At 63.8% G+C, this 21,203-nt stretch overlaps 4 protein-coding genes across 5 annotated transcripts in view; 1 reads left to right on the top strand and 3 right to left on the bottom strand.

Annotated features, from left to right (window-relative positions):
• CUNH17orf80 (chromosome unknown C17orf80 homolog) overlaps positions 1-1,469 on the top strand; it is a 3,930-nt gene extending 2,461 nt beyond the window's left edge. Inside the window, exons 3-4 of the mRNA XM_017811996.1 lie at positions 50-166; positions 644-1,469. Of these exons, the coding sequence (XP_017667485.1) occupies positions 50-166; positions 644-672 (146 nt within the window). The 3' untranslated portion in view covers positions 673-1,469. The remainder of the gene's footprint in view (positions 1-49; positions 167-643) is intronic.
• A 336-nt stretch (positions 1,470-1,805) lies between these two features.
• On the bottom strand, positions 1,806-4,233 carry CPSF4L (cleavage and polyadenylation specific factor 4 like). The gene is made up of 6 exons (XM_017811813.1): positions 4,131-4,233; positions 3,725-3,931; positions 3,349-3,444; positions 2,984-3,077; positions 2,492-2,681; positions 1,806-1,874 (listed from the first exon to the last, which is right to left on the bottom strand). Exons 1-6 carry the CDS (start codon positions 4,231-4,233, stop codon positions 1,806-1,808), a joined length of 759 nt encoding a protein of 252 aa, XP_017667302.1.
• Positions 4,234-6,870: 2,637 nt separating this feature from the next.
• On the bottom strand, positions 6,871-13,922 carry CDC42EP4 (CDC42 effector protein 4). 2 transcript variants are annotated; one of them, XM_017811800.1, is made up of 2 exons: positions 13,882-13,922; positions 6,871-8,776 (listed from the first exon to the last, which is right to left on the bottom strand). In XM_017811800.1, the coding sequence occupies exon 2, from the start codon at positions 8,661-8,663 to the stop codon at positions 7,746-7,748; it is 918 nt and encodes a 305-aa protein (XP_017667289.1). In that variant the 5' UTR covers positions 8,664-8,776; positions 13,882-13,922; the 3' UTR covers positions 6,871-7,745. The 2 variants fall into 2 exon arrangements, with proteins under 2 accessions (XP_017667289.1, XP_017667290.1); XM_017811801.1 differs by lacking the exon at positions 13,882-13,922 and adding an exon at positions 10,051-10,126.
• Positions 13,923-19,083: 5,161 nt separating this feature from the next.
• SDK2 (sidekick cell adhesion molecule 2) overlaps positions 19,084-21,203 on the bottom strand; it is a 46,340-nt gene continuing 44,220 nt past the window's right edge. Inside the window, exon 45 of the mRNA XM_017811811.1 lies at positions 19,084-20,422. Coding sequence (XP_017667300.1) covers positions 20,066-20,422 — 357 coding nt within the window. The 3' untranslated portion in view covers positions 19,084-20,065. The remainder of the gene's footprint in view (positions 20,423-21,203) is intronic.

Here is a 21,203-nt window from a genome sequence, read left to right as displayed (position 1 = left end):
ATTCCAAAGACCAGCACATGATTTGTCCCTTTCCTTTGTCTCCCAACAGCCTGGAACAGTTATTATGCCAAATACATCAACGTGAGGAGGGGGGGACACACTGGGATCTCCATGCTCCTGACTGGGTACTGCCTGCTCAGCTACAGCTGGAACTATCAGCACTTCAGTAAGATTTCCTGCTTGGGGTCTCTCTTATTTCAGGCACTCTCCCTCTTGCAGCAGTTGGGAAGTCTATTTACCATTCCTGTTAATTAAAGCTCTGGAATAATTTAAATAGTCCACAGTTAAGACCAATATCAGAGCTGAGAGAGCAGGGTTCTGGAGGGAAGCAGAGGAATTTAGTCACTAAAAGTGGTGATAACAGTTGCTTACTCACAGCTTCTCCCTGGGGAGCACCAGGAATGTCAGGAGCACTTTGAAACCCTGCACAGAGCAGAGGGAGGAGATGTTGCAACACAGAGCTCCCATTCCCTGGATTTCCTCACAAGTGACAAGGGGTTTGCTGGTGGTGGGGTGGTTTCCCCTTGCTCATGCACAGAGAAGCTATAGTGAGACTCATCAGGAACTGGGCAGAGCCCACCTCTGGAGCCCCCAAGCATCCCTTTGTGCTGACACTGGAATGTTTTCTTCCCTGTTTTTCCAGAGCGTCACCGCTGGCGTAAATACCACTGAAGGAGCTGGAGCAGCACCCCCAGGACGGTCACAGCTCCTTGGGAGGCAGCAGAAGTGCTCACAGCCAGTGTCCCAGCAGATTCCCAGCACAGAGGCCTGTTTGCTGTCAGGACAGGGGCTGGAAGGTGGGGGCTGCTTGGCAGGGGCCCTCGTGCAGCAGAGGGGTGACAGTGACAGCCCGTGGTCACCCCTCTGTGGGTCAGGGAGCTTTCAGTAGAGAAATAAAGAAGCATTAGAGCTACCCCTGAGAGATCCATGTGTGCAGTAGAGCTCTTGGAGTCTGCAGAATCCCAAATCCCTCGCTTTGGCACGGCAGACACAGGACAGGCTCCTGCCCTGAGCTGTTATTAGAGATTAATTGACATTATGCTGTAGCAGTGAGGTTTGTGGCAGGGTGGGCTTCAATCCCAATAACAATTCCCTTTAAATTCCCCCGGCAAAGCCCAGTTTATACTCACCCCTTGTACTGGTGGGACTGGTCAGAACCTTTGTGAAGGCACTAAAGCAGCAGCTCAGACCACAGTGCCCTATTTCTGGAGGAGAAAAATCCATTGTAGGAGTTGTTGTGCCCAAAGGGCAAACCCGTGTCTGCATCAGACAGACAAGGAGACAGGAGTGCTAGTTGGAGCCTGCCATTCCCAAACATGTCTGGGAAAGGGTTGGTCATGTTACAGGCATGAAAAATAAAGCCAAGAATTAAAAATCTGAGCTCTTTATTCAGCGAGGTGCAGTAGTGCTGTGTCGGAGGTGGTTCACGAGAAATTCTCTCACCAGCAATAAAAACCTTTGTGGATTTTTCCTTTCCTGCTTGGTCTGTGATCTCAGACACGGTGCTTTGTGCCCCCTTCCCAGGGGATGAGCACACCCTCACCCTCGTGCCCAGGGCCTGGCACAAGCCAGTCCCTTCAAACCTGGGGGTGCTGCTGCTGCTGGCCCGGCCTGTCCAGAGCCAGCTGTGGGAAGTCCAATTTTCCTTGCATTAAGTGATTTCTCTGCTGCTTGTGCAAACTGTGAGCTGGTGCTGAGCAAACCCGACTGGCTTTTCTAGTCCACCAGCTGCCCTGGTGCTGTCTCTCCATCTCCATCATATTTTAGGGTGTCCTCCTTCCCTGATCTGTGTGGGACCACTGGAGTCACTTCCCCAGCAGCATTTCCAGCTGAGTCCTCCCACTCTCACCAGTGTAGGGACTGACCTGTCCGCTCTGGGGGCACAGGGAGAGACAGGCATTGGATTTGTGCTGCATCAACCCTCTGCCACATTCCCACGTGTTCATTTTCACATCATTTCCCAGGGAGTGGGTTCCTGGAGCCATGCCATGTTCCAGCACAGCTCCCATCTGGAAACAGCACCTCAAGACCTCCAGCTGCACCAAACCTCTGACCCAGAGGGATTCTCTGCTCTCTGGGCTCTCCCACTGGTTTATCACCACCCAAGTCCCTCCCCTTGCAGTCAGGTTATTTCAGTCCCACTAGATCCCTCCTTCCCAGCTGGTTCCCACCCCAGCTCTCCAGGGACAGACTCCAGAGCCCAAAAAAACCCAGGGAAAATGCATATTTCCAGACAAAGGCTGTTTTGGGTATACTGTGGGAGCCTGTCCCCACGCCACACGCTGTCCCTCACCATCACCCTCCAAGGGGAGAACACTGCTCCCAGCCCTCCCATTCCCAAAAACACTCACCTTGGAGCAGGTACCTCGTTCCAGCAGGCTCTGTGGGCCCGAGGGGCAGCCACTGATGTCCCACAGATGTGCTGCCAGGTGCTGTGTGACTCGTGGAGGTGGCTCTGTGGATGGCATGTCCTCGCCTCCCCTCTCCTCACCAGCAGCCAGATCCCGCTGTACCAGCCCCCATGGACAGCCAGTTTCCTGGGGGGAATGGGGCAGGAGGGGCAGTTGGCAGCTGCTGTCCCATAAGAGCTGTGGGGCAGCTGGAGCATCACCCCAGTGCGCAGAGGAAAGGGCTTCACCTTGGAGGGATCCGTGCTGCTCGTCATCAGCCCGGCCTTGAGGCTGGGAATGGACACAGAGGACAGGCAGTTACTCCCTGTGGTACTCTCAGATCCTCCTGTGGCTCCCACAACCTCTCAGGGATGTCTTGGGGCTGGTACAGGCACCCCCATGGGGACCAGGACTGTTCCCTGCCCACCCACTGCAAACCCTGGTTGGATGTGGGGAGAGACCAGAACGGTTCAGGTCCCAAAGCAGCCTCATCCCTGACCCTGCAAGGACCACAGGGCCACCTCTGCCCCCTCAGAGAGGGGGCTGTCCCCCCCAGCCGTGTTCCAGGCCCCCCCAGCCTGCCCAGTACGTACTGCACGAACTTGCACTTGGGTCCCTCTGGGCAGAACCCCACCAGGTAGTTGGCACACATCACCCTCCGTGTGTGCTTGTACTTGCACCGGGGACCTGCCACGCAGAGCAGAGGTTTGCAGGGACACGTCACACCGGGATTTTGGGAGCTCAGCTTTCCCAGCAGCCCCGGTGAACTCTTTGCTGCCCCAAGCCCAAAACCCCCACCGGGTTCCTGTCCCAGTCCCAGCCACGCCGTGGGTCACCCCGCTGTGGCTCGGCCACCTCAGAGGGGGCAGGAGGTTGTGCCAGCAGCGGGGTCCGGCCCCACATCACCGGTGGGCACACGGGCAGCCCCTGCCCACCCTCCCCCGTCCCAGCAGCTCACCGTGCCTGCAGAACCCGCGGTCGTACCAGGGACAGCCCATGGTGCTGGGGGTGGCATCGACGTGCAGGAAGGGACAGTCCTTGTTGCTGCACTCGCCTGCGGGAGACAAGGGGTGGGACAGGTGGGATAAACAAAACAGAGCGGGAATCACTCAGGGATGGGCTGGATGGGAGGAACTGGGGCGCCCTGAGAGCACCCGGGTTTGGACCGGGGGAACACCCGGGAGGGTGACAGTGGCACTTCTTCCCGCAGTCAGGAGGTGGCATCAGGCACTTGCTCGAGGCCAGCCCGGAGGGACACGAGTGCTGGGAGGGTACAGGCTCCGCGAGGGGTGGGAAGAGGATTTCCGGGGTGCACAGCCCGGTCCTGCACCTACCAAACTTGGAGTAGAAATAGCACTCGGGCATCCCGGTGGCGTCGTGCTCGTGCAGGAAGTCGCAGCCGTCGCCCCTCTTGCAGAGCCCCCGCAGCCAGTGCCTGCACACCGCGGTCTTGGCCCTGCCACCGTGCCTGGAGGGGCCCTGCACGCCTGGCCATGGCACCCCTGTCACAGCCAGCCTGTCCCCCACGGCCCCCCCCAGTCCTCCCTGCACCCAGAAACTCCCAGCACCCCCAGCTCGGGACACACCAGCAGGAGCTTTCCTGGGTGTGGAAGAGGTTTGAAGCACTCACTGGGCACTCAGGGCTCAGTTCACCTGGCGCTGCCAAGGTCTGGGTGCCCTGGAGGTGTCTGAGCCCTCCCCAGCACAGGGAGCTGTGACAGGACCCTGTCCCCAACTTACTGTCCACCCCCGGGAAGGGCAGGGGCCGAGCTCCTTGCTGCTGCTCCACATCGACCTCCAGGTCAAACCTGATCTTCTCCACACCAGCCACCAACTCCTGCATCACCCCCGCTCCAGCAAGAGCCCCCTCCAGCCTGGCACAGACAGGGAAGGAAGCAGGGAAAGAGGCAGGGAAGCACAGCTCACAGGGCCCAGTAGTAGGGCTGCCCAAGGAAAACACAGCTCTGCCAAGGGAGCACCACGCTCTGAGGGTCCCTGCAGCCACCTTGGGCCCCAGCAGCACTCAGAAACCCTCCTCTTCCTCCTCCTCCCCAGCCAGAGCAAAGCCAATCCAGGCAACCGCCCGGAGCGCTCCATTTAGAGCGGGAAGCTGCCCACATCTGATCCCAATTTGCAGCCCTGATTGCCTGGTGCTGCAGCTGAGAAGCTCAGCCCCCGGCCCCATCCATCCCCCTCACTGCCTCCCTGCTCCCACATCTGCTTTTGCTCCAGAAAAACCAGCTGGGGCTGGCCAGGAGCTGGGTTAACCCCTCACTCCGAGGCCTTAAACGTGGAGCCAAATGTGGCTGGAGTGCTGGAGTTGTACATTCCCGTAGCATGGGATGGATCCTGTGTGGGTTCTGTTGTGCTCTGGGTGCATTGAGCACGCTCTGGGTGCACAGCAGCACCAGCCCCACTCTCCAGCACCTGGCAGGACAGACCCCGGGCTCCTGGAGGGGCAGCCAGGTCATTGTGCATCCCGATGAATCATGGAATGGTTTGGGTTGGGAGGGACCTTAAAGCTCCTCTCATTCCACTCCCTGCCATGGGCAGGGACACCTTCCACTAGCTCAGGCTGCTCAGAAGCCCCTCCAGTCCCAGCTGTTGGGCTGGGGGCTTCCACGTGTGCCAGGCTTCAGTGGCACATTCCAGGCGTGGCCGCGGTGCTTCCCGGAGCCCGCCCGGCACAGCCCACCCAGCCCCTGGATTTACCCTCACGCTCCGTCCTCCTCAGCCCACCCAGCCCCTGGATTTACCCTCACGCTCCGTCCTCCTCCGTCACGCGGCTCCCGCGGCCCGTGCATCGCCTGGGGCGCCGTGGGCTGACACATCGGGATGGAGCCCTGCTCCCATTCTGTCACTAGGGATAAAGGCACTGGACCAGCGCTGCCGGAGCGCTGCCCGTGGGGCCACAGCCCCGTGCAGGGTGCTGGGCACCCACCCAGCAGCCACTCAGCACCCGTGTGGCCACATCCTGGACCCACCCCGGGGGTGTGACGGGATGTCCCAGCCCGTGCTGTGCCTGTGGGTGGTTTTGGGAGGTTGGGGGTGCAGCCTGTGCTCCCCTGCAGCAGACACTGGCAGGACACTGGGCTGGCAGCAGTGCTGCTGGGGAACAGTGTTACTCCCCACTAGCCCAGGTCCTGTTGGGCTGCCCCTGTCCCTGCTCGCTCGTGCCGTTCCAGGGCCTCCTCCCTGTCCCGTGGAGCGGGGCCGTGTCCCGGGTGTGCTCAGCAGCCCAGCACACACTTTCTGCCCTGTCAGCTCGTGGTACTGCAGCGCTGCCGAGCAGGAGCCTGGAGCCGACAGGCGTCACAAAGATCAGGGTGGCCAAGTGACGGTCACAGGCAGCCCGTGAAGGGTCACCCCAGGGCCCCCCCATCCCCACAGCCCCGGGGAGCGAGGGGGTCCTGGCAGAGGGTGTAAAGCCCAGGGAGCCACCCTGCCCTGCTGGTTTGTGTCAGAGCACCCCTCGGGGACAGGAGGAGCCACGAGTCCCCCAGCAGCCTGGTGACCTCCCAGGGGACAGCAACCAGGACCATGGGCTCGGGGGATGGATGTGGGACCCTGGCACAGGACAGGGGGCTGTGCCCTGGCAATGGGGGCAGAGGCAGCCTGGTGAGCTCAGAGCTACCAGCTGCAGCTGCTGTTGTTCTCCCTGTCCCAGACAATGGCCCAATGTCCCCTGCCCAGGGTGTTGTGTCCTGCCAAGAGCACGCACAGGACCCCATTGTGTCCCCACTGTGGAGCAGCACTTGCCCGCTCCCACCGGCTTCACCAGGGGACATCCATTTGGGAGGACTGGGGCATCCAGCCCTTTCTAGAGCTGGGAGATGTTGGGGGGGCCAAATCCTTCCCTCTCCATCACTGGTGAGGAGGTCCTGGCTGGTAATCCCAGCAGAGCCACGCTCTCCACCCACTTGGGAAGGGCTCTGGGGCTGGAATGGGAAGGCAGTCCTGGCACAGCCCCATTACACCAGTGGCTGAGCTGTGGGAAGCTGGCTCTGGAATGGGAGTGACCTGCCCTGCTCTCCATGCCAGGATCATCCAGGGCTATGGATTCCCCGCAGGGACGGGAGCCCCCAGGGCACCCCGAGCCCTGGCCCCCAGCCCGTGGGAGAAGGGACAGCCAGTCCTGCCCCACCATCACCCTCTCCTCCTCCCTGGCTGGCAGGGAGGGAGCAGGGCTGGGGGCAGAGCAGTGTTGGCAGAGCTGTCCCTTGGCAGGAGCCGTGTGGCCGGAGGGGCCCAGCCCGGAGCCAGATCCGGCCAGCGGGAGCTCTCCCGCTTCCTCCCGCCGTGGGCCGAGAAAGCACGGCCACTGCAGGTGCCCAAACTCCGGCCAGGACAGGATCACAGCCAGGGACGGGCTCGAAGGTGGAGGCAGCAGGACGGGGGCCGGGGACAGCGGCAGCACAGGGAACTGGTCCTGCTCGGGGAGCAGGTCCCCACAGATCTCATCCCTCAGGAACTCAGGCCATTGCAGTCACTACCATTTCCTTTTATTCTTTGCATCTGTACATACATGGTATAAAACCTCCTGTTCCAGCTGCCTGCACCAGCCCAGTGTTGGCACTGCCCGGCCCCACCAGCCCCACGGCACCGGGGCATCGGGGCTCCCTGGCTCAGGGGGCTTCCAGGTGCTCCTCCCAGGGGGGACAGACCCACGCTTCCATCAGCACCCCCAGGAGCAGCCGGTGCCTGGGCTGGTTGGGGGCATCCTTGTGACCCCTGGGCTGGTTGGAGGGTCAAACATCTGGGATGGATCCATCCATCCATCCATGCATCCGAGCACCTGCCATGGCACAGGGCTGGAGGCTCTTGCTCTGCAGAAAGTCCACAAGAAACCCAAGGAGGTGAAGCTGCCCACAGTCCTGGGCCACCTCTGAGCTCCAGAGCCAAGTTCTTCCTCATGGGAAATCTCCCCTCCGTTAAAACCAAAAGCGAGAGTAAAGAAAGTTAAGTACAAATCAGAAAACAGTAAAAACCGTACGGCAGGAAAAAAAATATATATTACTACAGGGGCTAGAACTCCAAAGGCTCATCTTGTTGGATCCTAAATTGCTTTACGTGGGCAGGGGGGCAGGAGAGAAGAGCTAATATCCAAAGTCCAACAGAAAGAACCAAAACTGAGTCTGCCTTCCCCTCCCAGGAAGTGCTGAGAGATGTCGGGAATGCCCCGAGCCCTGGGAGCAGATTGGCCCTGGGAGCAGATCACTGTCCTGCCATGGCACAGGGAGAGGGAAGGAGGGAGGAGTCACGTCTTCCCTGGTGCCACCGTTGCAGCACCGGGGTGTTCAGCCCCATGTCCAAGAACCGCAGTGAGAACCAGACCCTCGGCTCGGCCGCCCTCCTTTATACTCGTATCTCATCATCATCTTCATCAGCAAACGAGAACTCCCTGTCGGGGCGTTTTGGGGGCCCCCCCCGCTGGCTCGGTGGCCTGGGGACAGGGCTGCGCTCCTCGGGCCCCGAGGTGCAGCTGGATGCTGGACTGCTGTCCCTGGGCCCACGGGCCGGGCTCTGGCTCGGCGGGGCCGCCACCGCCACCACCGGGGAGCCGGGCAGGGCGGCCTCCCCCTCCTCCTCGTGGCTCTCCTCCGCCTCGGGGTCTTCGTCCTGCTCCCACTGATCCTTATCCATGATGCTCAGGACGTCCCCGAGCATGGAGGGCCCCAGGTCGATGTGGAAGGACATGATGGACTCGGCGTGCTTCATGCCCGCCCCGCCCTTGGCCACCACGACGGGCAGCTCCGTGATGTCCCCGAAGTCGCGCTCATCCAAGCTGGGGCTCAGCGGCCCCGCGGCCGCCCCATTCGGGCGCTGCTGCTCTTCGGGGCTCATCTCCTCGGGCTTCTTGACGGGGCTGGAGGAGAGGCTCTTGGGCAGCTGCCCCGCGCTCCTGTCCACCTCCTTCTCGTTGAGCTGGGGCAGGGACACGGCGTTCTTGACGAAGAGCGCCGAGTCCCGCAGCGAGCCCAGCATGTCCCGCCGGTCACCGCGCGTCACCGACTGCGAGCGCTTGCTGCTGCGGAAGCGGCGGGACAACAGGCTGGGTTTGGAGGCTCCCGGCTCCTCGCCCGCCTCCGGCACCGGCTCCCCGGCCTTGCTGGTGAGGAAGGAGGTGTCCCCGAAGGCGTCCCCCGCGCGCCCCACGTGCATGGTGTGGCGGAAGTCCCCCAGGGGCGCGCTGATCATCTCGGCCGTCAGGTCGGCCCGCGAGCGGCGCTTGGAGTGGGCAGAGTTGGACACGAGCTGCTTGAGGATCGGCATGGTGGCGGTGAGGGGAGGCTGGGCAGAGCTGCACCGTGTCCCGCCGGCCCCGCCGGTGCTCACAGCTGGGGCTCCACGGCTGGGATCCCACCGGCGTCACAGACGGGTCACTCCTGGGGGAGAGGACAGAAGGACATGGTCAGGCTTTGAGGACATGGACGGGCCTTCACCCTGCCAAGCTGCAAAATGCGACCCCATGCCCACAAGCTGCTTGGTTCCCTCAGGAATAGCCTCCACACGGGGCATTGTTCCATGGGGAACACATCCTCTGACCCCTCCCAAGCTCCCCATACCCCCTGAAGCGGGTCCCAGACCTTATCCACGGAGCAGACATCCACAGGAGAAAGATCTGGGCAAAGGGATCGTTTGGGATGATCCCTGCCCCTGTGCCCCACATGAACGGGCACCAAAAGGGATGCAGGGCACCCCTGTCCCCTCCCCGTGCAGCCCCAGCCCGCTGGAGCGGGGCACGGCAGCTCCAGCTTCCACCAGTCGCACGCCGAGGAGATGCCTGGGATTTTTTTTTTTTTAATTGGAAGAAAGCAGAAAGGAGCAGACGCCAGAAGGAATTGGAAACAGACGGCAGGAAGTGTGTGAAGAGGGCGTAGAGCCCCCGGGAGGCACCGCACGCCGAGCAGGGGGACAAGGGGAACCGGGGAGGGGGACACACAAGCACCCCACGGGTACCTCTTCACGCTTGGCAGCACGGGGACATGGGGACACAGCCCTGCTGCACCCCAAACCCCTCCATCCTCACTGCTCCCCGGCGCTGAGCCCATGTGTGACCATCCCCACCCTCCCCGGCCACCTCATCGTCACGGCTGTGACTCAGAGGTGACAGAAATGACGAGGGCTCCGGCGGGGTGGGGTGTGCACGGGCACGTTACTCCTTCCCACGGGCCCCTCGGTGCCACGGCCGACCTGTCCAGCCCAGTGCCCGCAGCCACGCGGGAGGGGACAAGGACACAGACCACGTCACCGCATCCCGCGCTTCCCATGGCGCCAGGCAGCCCCAGGTGGTCCCGGGAGGGGCTGCCGGGGAGGAAGGGCTTGTGGCCGCCCGCTTCCTCCCCGCGGGCACCGCCGGCGACACCGCGGCCCCGTGACACGCACGGGGAAGGGACGGACACGTCTGTCCTCTGAGAGAGCCTGGGGCGGGGGCCACATCCCCCCGCTGCCCACCCAGCCCCAGGGTGCAGCTGAATGGCTCCGCAGGGTCGGCTGGAAGCCAGCCTTGTCCCCACAGCCCACGGGCAGCGATGGTCCCAGCACACCCCAGCCCTGCTCAGCTGGACACCGCAGGGTGCCGCGGGACCCACCGCCCAGCTCCCAGCATGGCAAAGGGAGGGCTCCACCCTCGTCCCTCCCCAAATCCACCCTGTGATACCCTCCTGTCCCCTGCAGGAGCAACAGGACCTCAGGCAGGCTGCGGCCGGGCAGGATGGACTCTGACCCCGAGTGGGTGCAAAGTCCTGGTGCCCAGCCCTCCCGTGCATGGCTTCCATATGGGGCCGGCCAGGGCACTGGTGGCATGTGGCCACACTCCCTGTCCAGCCCCGTGCAGGATCCCACCACCCCAGAGAGGCCCAGCCTGAGCAGGACCCGCTCCCTGGGGTGCGTGCCCGGCTGAGCGCGTGTGCACGGCACGAACGCCTTCCCCTTCCCAAGTCTCCTTCCAGGCCGGCATTCCTCCAGCCTTTGGTTTTCCATAAAACAAACACTCCCGGCGAGCTCCCCAGCTGGGCCAGGCAACCGTGCTGCTGATTTAGGCCATCTGGGGACTGTCCCTGCCTCGTATTTAGATTTCGGGGCCAAGTTCAGCATTTGTGAGATACTTTGCAAGCCGCACCAAAGGGGCCACCGGGAGGTTGGAGCGGGACATCGGAGCACAGCCGCCCCGGCCAGCAGAGCTCCATCACCATCACAGCCCCCAAACCAGCACCACACCCCCCTCAACACTCCTGCCCTCAAAGCTCTTTCACAGCAGCCAAAATCTCCCCACACCCCTCGATGTTTCTCTCCCAGCTCACCCTGAGGGGTGATGGTAGCACAGTGGGGCTCTGCTGCCCGCACAGCCCAGCTGCCCACCCCGTCCTGCCCAGGGGAGCAGCACACAGAGCCCTTTTCTCCTCCTCTCGCTCGGGGAGAGCGGATCCTGTGACATTCCCGCTGCCGGCGCTTTCACAAACGAAACCAGGCCAGGCATCGCTGGTGCTGCCTCTCCAGCCACCTACCAGGGGAAGCTGCTGGTAACCCGAGACTTCACAGGCACCTGGCAGCACTGCCCATCCTGAGGCAGAGAGCCCAGAGCACGGCCACGTCCCAGCAGTGCTTTGGAGCAAGGGGAGGGGATGAGACCTCCGAGCACAGGTTGAGGAAAAGAGGGATAAAGTGTACTGACAGCCCTGTGCCGCTTCCCACCTGCCCTCTGAGCCCTTTGTTAGCATGAGCTCTGAGCAGTGAGAGCCTCAGGTGCCCAGGGACACAATTGTCCCTGTAAATGAGTATCTGCTTGCAGAACAGTGGGATCCTGCAGCCAGTGTGGAAGTGGGACAGGACCGTGTACCCTGATGGTGCAGGCTTCCCATGAGACCCCCTCCTCCATCCTCTCCATCTCATCCCGCTCAGCACCAGTCACACGTGGGGACCAGAGGGACAAGTGGCTCAGAGAAGGAGGGCAGGGAATGGGTGCACACACACAGGGGAAACGCCGAGTCCAGCCACGCTCCCACGCGTCCTGCCCCCGGCTCGTCCTGCTCCCAGGCTGGGAAAGCCAAGCCAGGAAAGCATCCCGGCCGGCTCGGCTGGCTCCAAACGAGCTCCCCGGCTTTGCCATGCACAGCACCCCAGGCTCTGCAGTCCCTGCAGCCCCGAGATCAGAGGATGCTCTCCCCACCCTGCCGGGTGCTGGGGCAGGGGCTGGGCCGGGCCGGTTGGGCCCCCCACACCGCCCAGGGCCAGGGAGAACCCGCACAGGGGGCAGGGAGGACACGGAGCCTGCTCAGCCCCACTTTGGGAAGCGCTGCCCCTCGGGGATCCGGCACAGGCGGCCCTTTGATGTTGGAGCCTGGCAGACGGCTGCTGGAGACAGGGCACTGATCACACCCTGTCACTGCCAGCCCCAGGAGGGGACCAAGCCACTGTCACACCCTCGGTCGGGCTCCCCAGCGAGTCTTCCCAGGGCCTGGGGGCAGACGGTCCTGTCAGTGCGGGCAGCCCCGGCGCCCCGGTGACCGCCTCCACCCCGGCACGGTGACAGGTCTGGTCCTGTCCCTGGCATCGGGACGCCGCTGCAGCTCAGCTCAGCCGTGGGATGCACGGAGCAGCCTCTGGAAGTTGAAAGGCAACTGACAGCGAGCATCAGAGGCAGGGACAGCGAGATGGCACACGGGGCGGGCGGGAGGCAAAGCTCGGCTCTCGCCAGGGCTCTCAGTACACGGAGCAGCGCCAGGCTGGGGAACTCACCGCCCCAGCGCCGGCACGCCAGTGCCAAAAGCAGAGAAGCGCTCCCCGAGGGACTGCCAACATCCAGGAGGTAGCCAGAGTTCAGCAAGGAACTATTGGCAGGACACGCCAGAACACGCACAGGACCATAAATCCTCCTGCTATGGGGCCACGAACCAGCCCGCGGCTCTCCAGAGCCAGGAGGGGACTCTTCCGAGGGGAAAGGTTATCTCCTCGCTGGTCCTGGCTCCTTCTCTCACAACAACAGGGGCTGGCCGGGGTCCGACAGGATACCGGGGCTAAACAGACCTCCCGACCTCCGCTGGGCTCCGAATTCCTGCGGTTTCGCTGAGGTGGACGGGAAGTAAACAGGCAGACTTCCCACAGCGCGGCCACGGCTCCCTACCTGCCGGGGGGCCCGCAGCCCACAGCAGCCGGCTCGGGGGGCCCGCGGCGGCTGTTTGTGCTCAGGACAAAACCCAGCGAACAAAGGGAGAGAGCGGCACGGTCAGCACAACGCCGCCGGCAGCGGGGCTGGCCGGGGGGGCCGCGCAGGGAGCCCCGCGGCCGGGCAGCCCATGGCACGGACCCCCGGGGATGGGGGCTCAGGGCAGCCTCGCTCTGCACCCCTAGACCCAAATCCACCGAGCCTCCCCGGGGCTAAACCTCAGCTGGAATCGCTCCACGGTTTCCGAGGGAGCTGCGTCCAAAACAGACTTGTTTACTGTGCGCTCGGCCGGGGAGAGAGCCCCGTCCCGGGGTGCAGAGTGCACGCTGTGCCTCAGTTTCTACCCCAGCCCATTAACGATCCCTTTGGAACAGCTTCCCTACTGTATAGATCCCAACTCCTTTTGAAACAGCCCTCCTGATCCATAGATTCGGCGCTTGGAAACATCCATACTTAACGCTGCTGCTGCAGGGGTCAAACCGGGGCGGCGTGGGACGAGTCCAGCGCCCCGCGAGCGGCCGCTGCCCACTGAGTCCCAGCTCCACAGGCACCGGAGCGGGTTTGGGAGCCGGCTCCGCGCCCAGGGCTGGCACAGCCGCGCAGCTCCCTCTCTCTGGGGCACCGGAGCGAGTTGGGGAGCCAGTCCCGTGCCCAGGGCTGGCAGAGCAGGGCAGGTCTCTCTCTGCGGGGCACCCATGGGAGCGGCGTGTGTCGCGCAGGGACTGGGAGCAGGGCAGGCTGGGAGCCGGCCGGGACCCCGACCCCTGTCCCGGGCCGCCGGGGGATGAGAGAGACGGGGATTTCGGGCGGCTCTGACTCAGCACCCGTCGGCGCCCAGCCCCGGCCAGCCCCGGGGTGCCCCTGGAGCCGCTCCAGCACGGGGAGGATCCACCTCCCCGAGTCGGGCCGCGGGCAGCCACCGCCCCGGCCGCGACCACCGCCGGCTCCGACCACCGCCGGCCCCACGCGGGGCTCGCCGGAGCCGCGGGTGAGCGGTCACCGGTCGCCGGCGGGGCGGGGTGTGCCGGGCCGGTGCCCCACTCCGGGCAAACACCGCTCCGCATCCTGTTAACCCTTTCTCCCACCCGCGCCACGGGACAGACCCCACGACCCCGCGGGAATTGAGGTGGGGGGTCACCGCCGCCCCCCCCTGCCCGGTACCGGAGCGGGGCAGCCCCGGGGACCCCGCCCGTTCACCGGACAATAGCCGAGCGAGCGCGGCTGCCTCCCCCCGAGCAGGGTCCAGCCGAGCCGGTCCAGCCGAGCCGAGCCGGGGCTCCCCGAGCCGAGCCGGCCCGACCCCCGGAGCCCCCGGCCCCCCCGTACCTGCTCGCCCGGGCCCCGCCGCCGCCGGTCCATGGCCGCGCCGCGCCGGAACGGAGCCCCCCCGCCGCGCCGGTGATGTCATCGCCCCGCCCGGGCCAATGGCGCCGCGCCACGTCACGGGCTGTCCCACGCCCTCCATTCAAACCCGAGTGGGGCGGGGGGCCTGGGGGGGGTGACCCTTGTCCCCAACGCGGCCCCGCTCAGGGGGGTCCCGCGGGAGTGGGGACCTGAGTGGGGTCATGAGTGGGGTCCCGGCACCGCGGGGATGCGCTGGGGGGGCGGGATCGCGGGAAGCTTCCCCTGGAGGGGGTTGTGAGTGGGGTCTCCCGGCCCCTCCCAGGCGCGGTGCAGGGATGCCACCGTTCCAATCGTGACTGTGACACCCACTGGGCTACAGCACCCACACCTCCCCTCCGCCGCCCTCGTCTCCTTGTTCCCAGCCAGCCCCACTGCTCCATCCCCCTCAGGGGGCCGTGGGGTCCCTCCAGGCCATGGGTGGTTTGAGTGGGCGGTGGCCAAGACACGATGACAGGGGCTCCAAGGCCACTCCAGACCTCCGGTGCTGGTGCTGGCTCTGGGTTCCACGGCCCCACCGGAGCTGGTGATGGATTCCATGGCCACCCCGGCTCTGGGGAGGGGCTCCATGGCCCCCCCCAGTGCTGGTGATGGATTCCGTGAACATCCCAGCCCCCCGGAGCTGGTGAGGGGCTGAAAGGGAGAGTGCTGGGCTGCACAGCCGCTCGCTCCCGGGGATTAAGACAAGACCTTTGTGGGAGAAAAGGGGCGGGAGAGCTGAGATTATCCTGAACCTGCCTAATGCAGCGTTTCTTGGATATTCCGGAGCATCTGGCGTCTTTGTGGAGGGAACCAGGATGGGGTGCAGGGGGTGATGAGTGGGGTCCTGGGATGCTCCAGCCGTGCAGCCCTGGGATCTCAAGTGCTGGGACACGACGCTGTGAGGTCTGAAGGTCTCTCATGTCACCGGTGCAAGGAGCTCCATTCCCTGGGCCCGGCAGCACGGTCTGGGGGCCCATGGTGGCAGCACCAGGCTGGGCAGCCCTGGGCACTGTGATGGCTCATCTGGTGCTGACACTTCCCTCAGTGGGAAGGGAAGTGGCTTACACACGGAGCTGGCACTGCACTGGGCACTGAGGGTGGGTGTGGCACTGCAGAGATGCTGGGGTTGGTACCCAGGGCACAGCTTCTGCCCCCAGCCCGGGTGCCCAGCACCATCTCACTCATGCCTGCTGCCTCCATCCCAGGCCATGCTGCTTCCTCCAGTGCCATTTTCCCAAATCATTTGCTTGGCAAATTTTATTTTCCTTTCTTTCCGTGTGGGGAAACTGAGGCAAGAGGCAAAGCCTGCAGTTGAGCAGGGGGCCCCTGTGAGCCACCGCTGGATGCAACAGCGGTTTTTTGGTGGGTGAGGAAGAGGAGGGGGGTTTGCCAGAGCCCCCACCGGCAGCTTGACCCACTCGCGTGGGGACAGGGTTGAAGGCTGGTGTGACACCGGTGCAGCTCTGCTCGCCTCACCTGATGCTGTCACGGGAGCAGGGAGATGGCTGAGACAGCGCAGTCAGGAGGGATTAACATCAACTGGCTGCTGGGAGCCGCCGGGAAGGCTCCCGCGGGCTGGCCTGGCTCCGGCTGGGAAGAGCAGGCACCCACTCAACTTGAAAAACTGCCTGGGAGAGACGGGCCCCCTCCACGCTCCCTCAGCCACGCAGAGCCCGGGGCTGGATCCGGCCCTGGGGAGGCGGCAGCCAGGTCGGGGTGCTGGGCGGCTCAGGATCACGGAGCTCAGCGCTCCCGCCCTCCTCAGCCACCGCCGGTTCCTTTTGCTGCTTCTCAGCAGCTTTTGAAAGCAGGGAAGAAAAAAGAAAAGGCTTGAAAAGCGCTTTGAAAAGCAGGGCAGGGAGAAGCGCCCAAGTTCCCAGCAGCTCCATCCCCTCCTCCTGCCATCAGCGCCTGCCAGCTTTGTCTGCCGGCACTGCCGAGCCAGCGGGGTGCTTTCCCTGAGCCCCAGTGCTGGGGATCGCCCTCGGACACCCCAGGGTGCCAGGAACGAGGCGTTGCCCCCACAGCCCCCCCAAATCCCTCCAGCCCCACGGCCCAGCGCTGGCTGCTGCCAGAAGCCTCCCCACCGGCCCCACTAACACCAGAGACACCAGTTTGCACCCACAGCCGGGGGGTTTCACCCCTTCCCCCCACCGTTTGCCCAGGGGTGAGCAGGGTGAGCAGTTATCCAGCTAATCCTGGCAGGTTGTACTGCTCACTGCTGGTATCTCAGCACTCTTGGGGTGCCACTGGGGTGAGCAGTGTGCAGGTCGGAGCCTGCAGTGGGCAGGCTCACCCTGCCTTCCCCAGCTGGCACACTCTCTCTGGGTGCCAGGGAAGGAGCTCCCACAACTCACCACCCACCCAGGAAACCATCACCCGGATGGGATGCAGCCATCCCAGCTTCTCCCAGGAGATCTGGGTTTCCAGGTTGGAACAAGATGGTCTTTAAGTTCCCTTCCAACCCAAACCATCCTATGATTCTATGATCCCACCTGGAGCGTGGCTTCTGCAGGGACCCACCGTGGCTGGCAGCGCCCATGGAAACCCCCTGCCCTGGCACAGCTTCGGCACAGGGACCCCTTCAGTGTGGTGCACCCACACCTGCGGGACAGGGTGCACAGACCTGGGTCTGTCCTCTGCTCTTCTCTCCCTGCCACCCCTGGCACGGTGCAGTGCCCCGGGCACGTGGGGCTCTGAGGATGCGCCGAGTCCCGTCTGGCCCCCGGCGTGGCAGGAGGGGCTGTCCTTGTCCCCATGGCCCAGGGCAAGGGAAAGGTGGGGACATGGCACACTTGGCTCTGCCCCAGGAGCTGGCGGGGAGCCAGAGAGATCTGGAGGACAGGGAGAACCCAGGCTGCAGGGCTGCTTCTAAAACAAAGAAATTCAGATAAATCACAGCCCAGTTTTACTGGTCACAGCCCCTGTTTCTGGTACATAAACATCTCCCTGTAGCACCTGGGGCAGGGAGCAGGTCCCACTCCAGCGCTGCCTCATCCGCCCAGAGAGGTCTGGGGGTGCAGCGTGTCCCCTGTGCCCCCCTTTGGCTCCCCCAGCGCTGACAGCGAGCGGTGCTCTGCCCTTGGGAGAACCGCAGGCCACCGGAGCAGCGCCTGGGAGAGATGTCAAGGCCAATTCAGTCCCCGGGGACTGATCGGTGCCGACAGCTCCCCCTGCACGGAGCAGCTCGGAGAGCCGGCAGTGCCGGCAGCACTGGGGATGGGCACGAGCAGCCCACACCTGCCTGGAGGGGCCGGGATGGAGGGAGGCACTGGTTGTGACAGCAGCGTGGTGAAAGCCAAGGTGGCAGACAGGTGGCTGTGCTCAGTGTCTTCCCCTGCCAGCCCGCTCGGTCCCATTCCATCCGTGCCATGGGAAAACTGAGGCAGCACAGGTGAGCAAGAGCCCCTGCCCGTGCCACTGGCACTCAGCCCATCCCTGCTGTGCCCAAACCGGGCTCTGTGCCCTGCGCAGCTCCCAGACCATCCCTGGGGAGCAGAGAGCCAACTCACTGCCATGCTGGGATGTGGGATCCCACCCCTCAGCCGTGGGAAACCACAAGCACAAAGGGCTCCTCCCGCCTTGGCCGCTGCCGCTGCCACAGGGCCCTGGTGCTGCGGCCACAGCCGCGCTGCAGCTTCACCTCCCGGCCCGGGGCCAGCGCCAAACCTGCCGCGGATGTGGCTGCACCTCCAGCTCCTCCTTCCACCCTGCCAAGGATGAGCCGGGTCAGGGCAGGTGAGCGGGGCCTGGGCTCTGCTCTGCCTCCGTGCCAAGGAGCACACGCAGACCCCACGCGGGTGGCCCTGGGACCTGCATCCTGCTGTCCCTGCAATGGGGGACACGTCTGGGGACCTTCTCAGTGCTGCTCACAGGGGCTGGCACGTGCTCCTCCCATGGGGAGCATCCCTGGTACATGGATCATCCCTCACAGGGACCATCTCCCATACAGGAAGCATCTCTCGCACAGGGAGTGTCCCTTGCACAGGGGGTACCCCTTGTACAAGGAGCATCCCTTGCTCTAGAAGCATTCCTTGCACAGGGAGCATTCCTTGCACAGGGAGCATCCCTCACACAGGGAACTCGCCTGTGCTGCTCAACTCCCCAGACCTGCTCTGCCCGGTGTCTCCGTCGGCTCCGTGTCCCAGCCCCGGTGGGAGGAAGGTCTCTCTTGCACAAGCTGGGATGCCTGGGGCTGGAGTTGGGCTGCAAATGAGGAGCAGGATTTGTCCAGCCAAACACAGGCCCTGCTCTGCCCTCATGTCACCATCTCCACCAGCGGAGTGTTGGGGCTCCCTTTGCTGCCCAGGAAGGGCACAGGCACCCCTGGGTGCTGTGCTGCCTTCAGCACCAGCTCCCAAGTAGGTCAGATGAGTCACCCACCAGCAATGCCCTTTGCTCCCACTGGCTGGGGACACCCTGCACCGAGGAGGGGACAGATGGTGGCTGTGGCTCAGCAGTGAGGCCACCACAGCATCCCAACTCTCCCCAGTCCGGGAGGAGCTGCAGTCTGGGTGACCAGTCCCCAAAAGCACAGCGCTCCCCTGGCAGCCCCTTGCCCACACCAGGTTGGGGTCCTGGCTCATGGCTTCCAGGGGCTCTAAGCCCCAGGTGCTGTGCAGACCCCACAGCCCTGGTGGCCCCCAGCCATGGACCTGGTGCCTTGGCAGCACCGTTGGCAGCTGAGCCCTCCCCAGATTGGCTCCAGCCCCCCTCCGTTCACTGCCAGGGGGTGACAGGCGATGAAACCTGAATGTGTCTCCTGGATTTTCCTGCCAGGCCTGAAGGGTAGAACAAGTGAGGGCAGCTGTGAACCACTCCCAGTGGCAGGGTTGCTGCTGGAAGTGCCCAAAGCACCAATGGGGCTACCTCCCTCCTTCCCTGTCCCACAACCCCCTTTCCCAGCAGCTACAGATCCCACTGGGGTGGAAACACACAGGACACAGCCCCCACAGCTCCCTGCACCCTTCTGGGCTCCATCCCAGCACCTCTGGCACCTTTTGCCCACGTCCTTCCCTGGTGCCCTGGGGCTGACGCAAGCCCAGCAGGGCAGCGGGACACACAGACACATCCTGCTGGCCCGTTCTCTGGCATAGCAGGGTGACAGAGAGGTGACACACTGATCCTCAGGCTGTTTATTGGCATTTCCCTCGGCTCAGCCCGGGCACCATGGCCCTGCCGGGCTGGTGCTGGCTCACCCATAGGCACTGCGGGGGCTTTGCTGTGCAGAGACCCCCAAAATGGCCACGGCCATGGACCCCCCGGGCACTGCCACCCCTAAATGCCCTCAGGCCTCTGCACAAAACCCCATTAAAAAGCCCCAAACCACCAGAAATGCCAAGGGGGGGCTACGATTGCTGTATTGCCCCACTTGAGTCCTCCCCAGATCCCCCGGGGCGCAAAATCAGGGGGGACTGAGCACCACGTGCACCCCGGCGGGGCTCTCCTGGGGTTAAGTCCTGGGTTCTCCTGCGGGGTTGTGCTGGGCCAGGCACAAGCGAGGGAAGGAATTAATTGTCCCCTGGGTTCCCAGCACAGGGGGTGCCCCCTTCTCCCAAAGGCTTTGTGGGTCCAGAGCAGGGGGTTCATGTCCAGAGGTTCGAAGATCAGCAGAGCTCCTCTTCCCCTCCACAGTCGGGGGTCTCTGTGTCACTGCTTGTCCCCACGTCCTGGGGGAGCCACAAGTGGAAGGGCTGGGGTTTGGCACAGCAGGGGCCCCTCACCCAGCCCCCAGCACCCACGGGATCCCAGCGAGTCCGGCAGCAGCTCCGGGGCAGCCCCGGTGGGTGCCAAGGGCAACGTCCAGTGCACCCAGACCCCCTGCCCCACCTCACCCGAGGAGTCCACGATGCAGAAGCTTTGGCCAAAGAGGGGAGCTGGGTTTGCTCTCCAACTTGGGGACAGCACTTCCTGCTCCAGCGCTGCCGAGAAGGCGCAACACCAACAGGGCCTGAGGCTGCTCCCCCTCGGTGCCCTTCGGCCTCTCCCCTTCTCCCCCTCGCCGCTTTTTTTTCCTCTTAATTTCTTGGGGCTTTTCTTTTTTTTTTTCTTCTTTTTTTTTTTTCCCAATTTTTTTTTCCTCTCCCGTTTGGTGGTGGTTGTTTTTTTTTTTGCTTCCGTTTAAATATCAAACGAAGGACGAGAACCCAGCGATGGGGGCTCTGGAGCCGGGGGCCAGGCTGCTGGGCGGGCGGTACAGGGTCCCGGGCTGGCTGCTGGGGGGGTTGGCGGGGGCCTGGGGGGTGGGAGTCCTGCTGGCTTTGGGACGGAAGAGGCTGCCCTGCTGCGTGGAGGTGCTGTTGGAGAGCGGGGCGTGGTCGGGCTCCCCCGAGTCGCTCTCGGTGTAGCTGTAGGCCTGTGCCCGGGAGATGCCCTTCTGCTGCCGCCGCCACGAGTTGTAGTAGGTGGGGTCGCTGATGTAGTGGTTGACAAAGGAATGGGCCTTCTGGTGCCCGGGATCCACCTCGTACTCGCTGTCACTGCCCTGAAACACAGGATGAGGGAGTGAGGGGGGGGGTGGAGGCATCAGCTGCAAACCCCAAAATGCCCCAAACGCCTCATCTCCCAGGCAACCAGCAACAGGGCAGGAGGAAATGGCCTCAAGCTGCGCCAGGGGAGGCTCTGGTTGCGACATCAGGAGGAATTTCTCCATGGAAAGGGTGGTCAGGCACTGGAAGGGGCTGCCCAGGGAGATTTGGAGTCCCCATTCCTGGAGGTGTCCAAGGAAGGCCTGGACATGGCACTCAGTGCTCTGGGCTGGGGGATAAGGTGGGCACCGGGCACAGAGTGGACTCAATGATCTCAGAGGTCTTTTCCAACCTAAATGATTCTGGGATTCCCAGTGTTTTCCTGGTGCTTTCCCAGTGCTCTTTTGGGAATGCTGGCGAGCACATCCCAAAAGTATTTAGAGGCTGGGACGGCAGCAGCATCACTGGGGGGTTTCTGCCTCTTGCTAAAACAAAACAAAACCTTATACAAAAGGTTCCTGGGCCCCCCCGAGGCTGCAATGCCCCCGGGCTGGCGGGAGGGGTGTTTTTGGGCTCTGCCTCGGCGCTGCTGGTAATTGGATTCAGCTTCCCCGGCGGCGCACAAAGGGCCCATTGAGGGTGGTGGGAACTGCCCCGCGCCAGCGCCAGCTCCCGCCGCTCTTCACAGCTCCTCAAAAGCCACTCGAGCCCCGCTCGGGCCGCAGGGAGCGGGGCTGGCATCTGCCAAGGAAACAGCCGGTGCAGGCAGCAAGGGGGGGCCCCCCTGGGGACAGTCCC

This window comes from Lepidothrix coronata, unplaced genomic scaffold, assembly GCF_001604755.1.
Source record: "Lepidothrix coronata isolate B3197 unplaced genomic scaffold, Lepidothrix_coronata-1.0 Scaffold34, whole genome shotgun sequence".
Taxonomy (NCBI): domain Eukaryota; kingdom Metazoa; phylum Chordata; class Aves; order Passeriformes; family Pipridae; genus Lepidothrix; species Lepidothrix coronata.
Note: the sequence above shows the minus strand (reverse complement) of the source record. Positions and strands in the feature narration are given on the sequence as shown.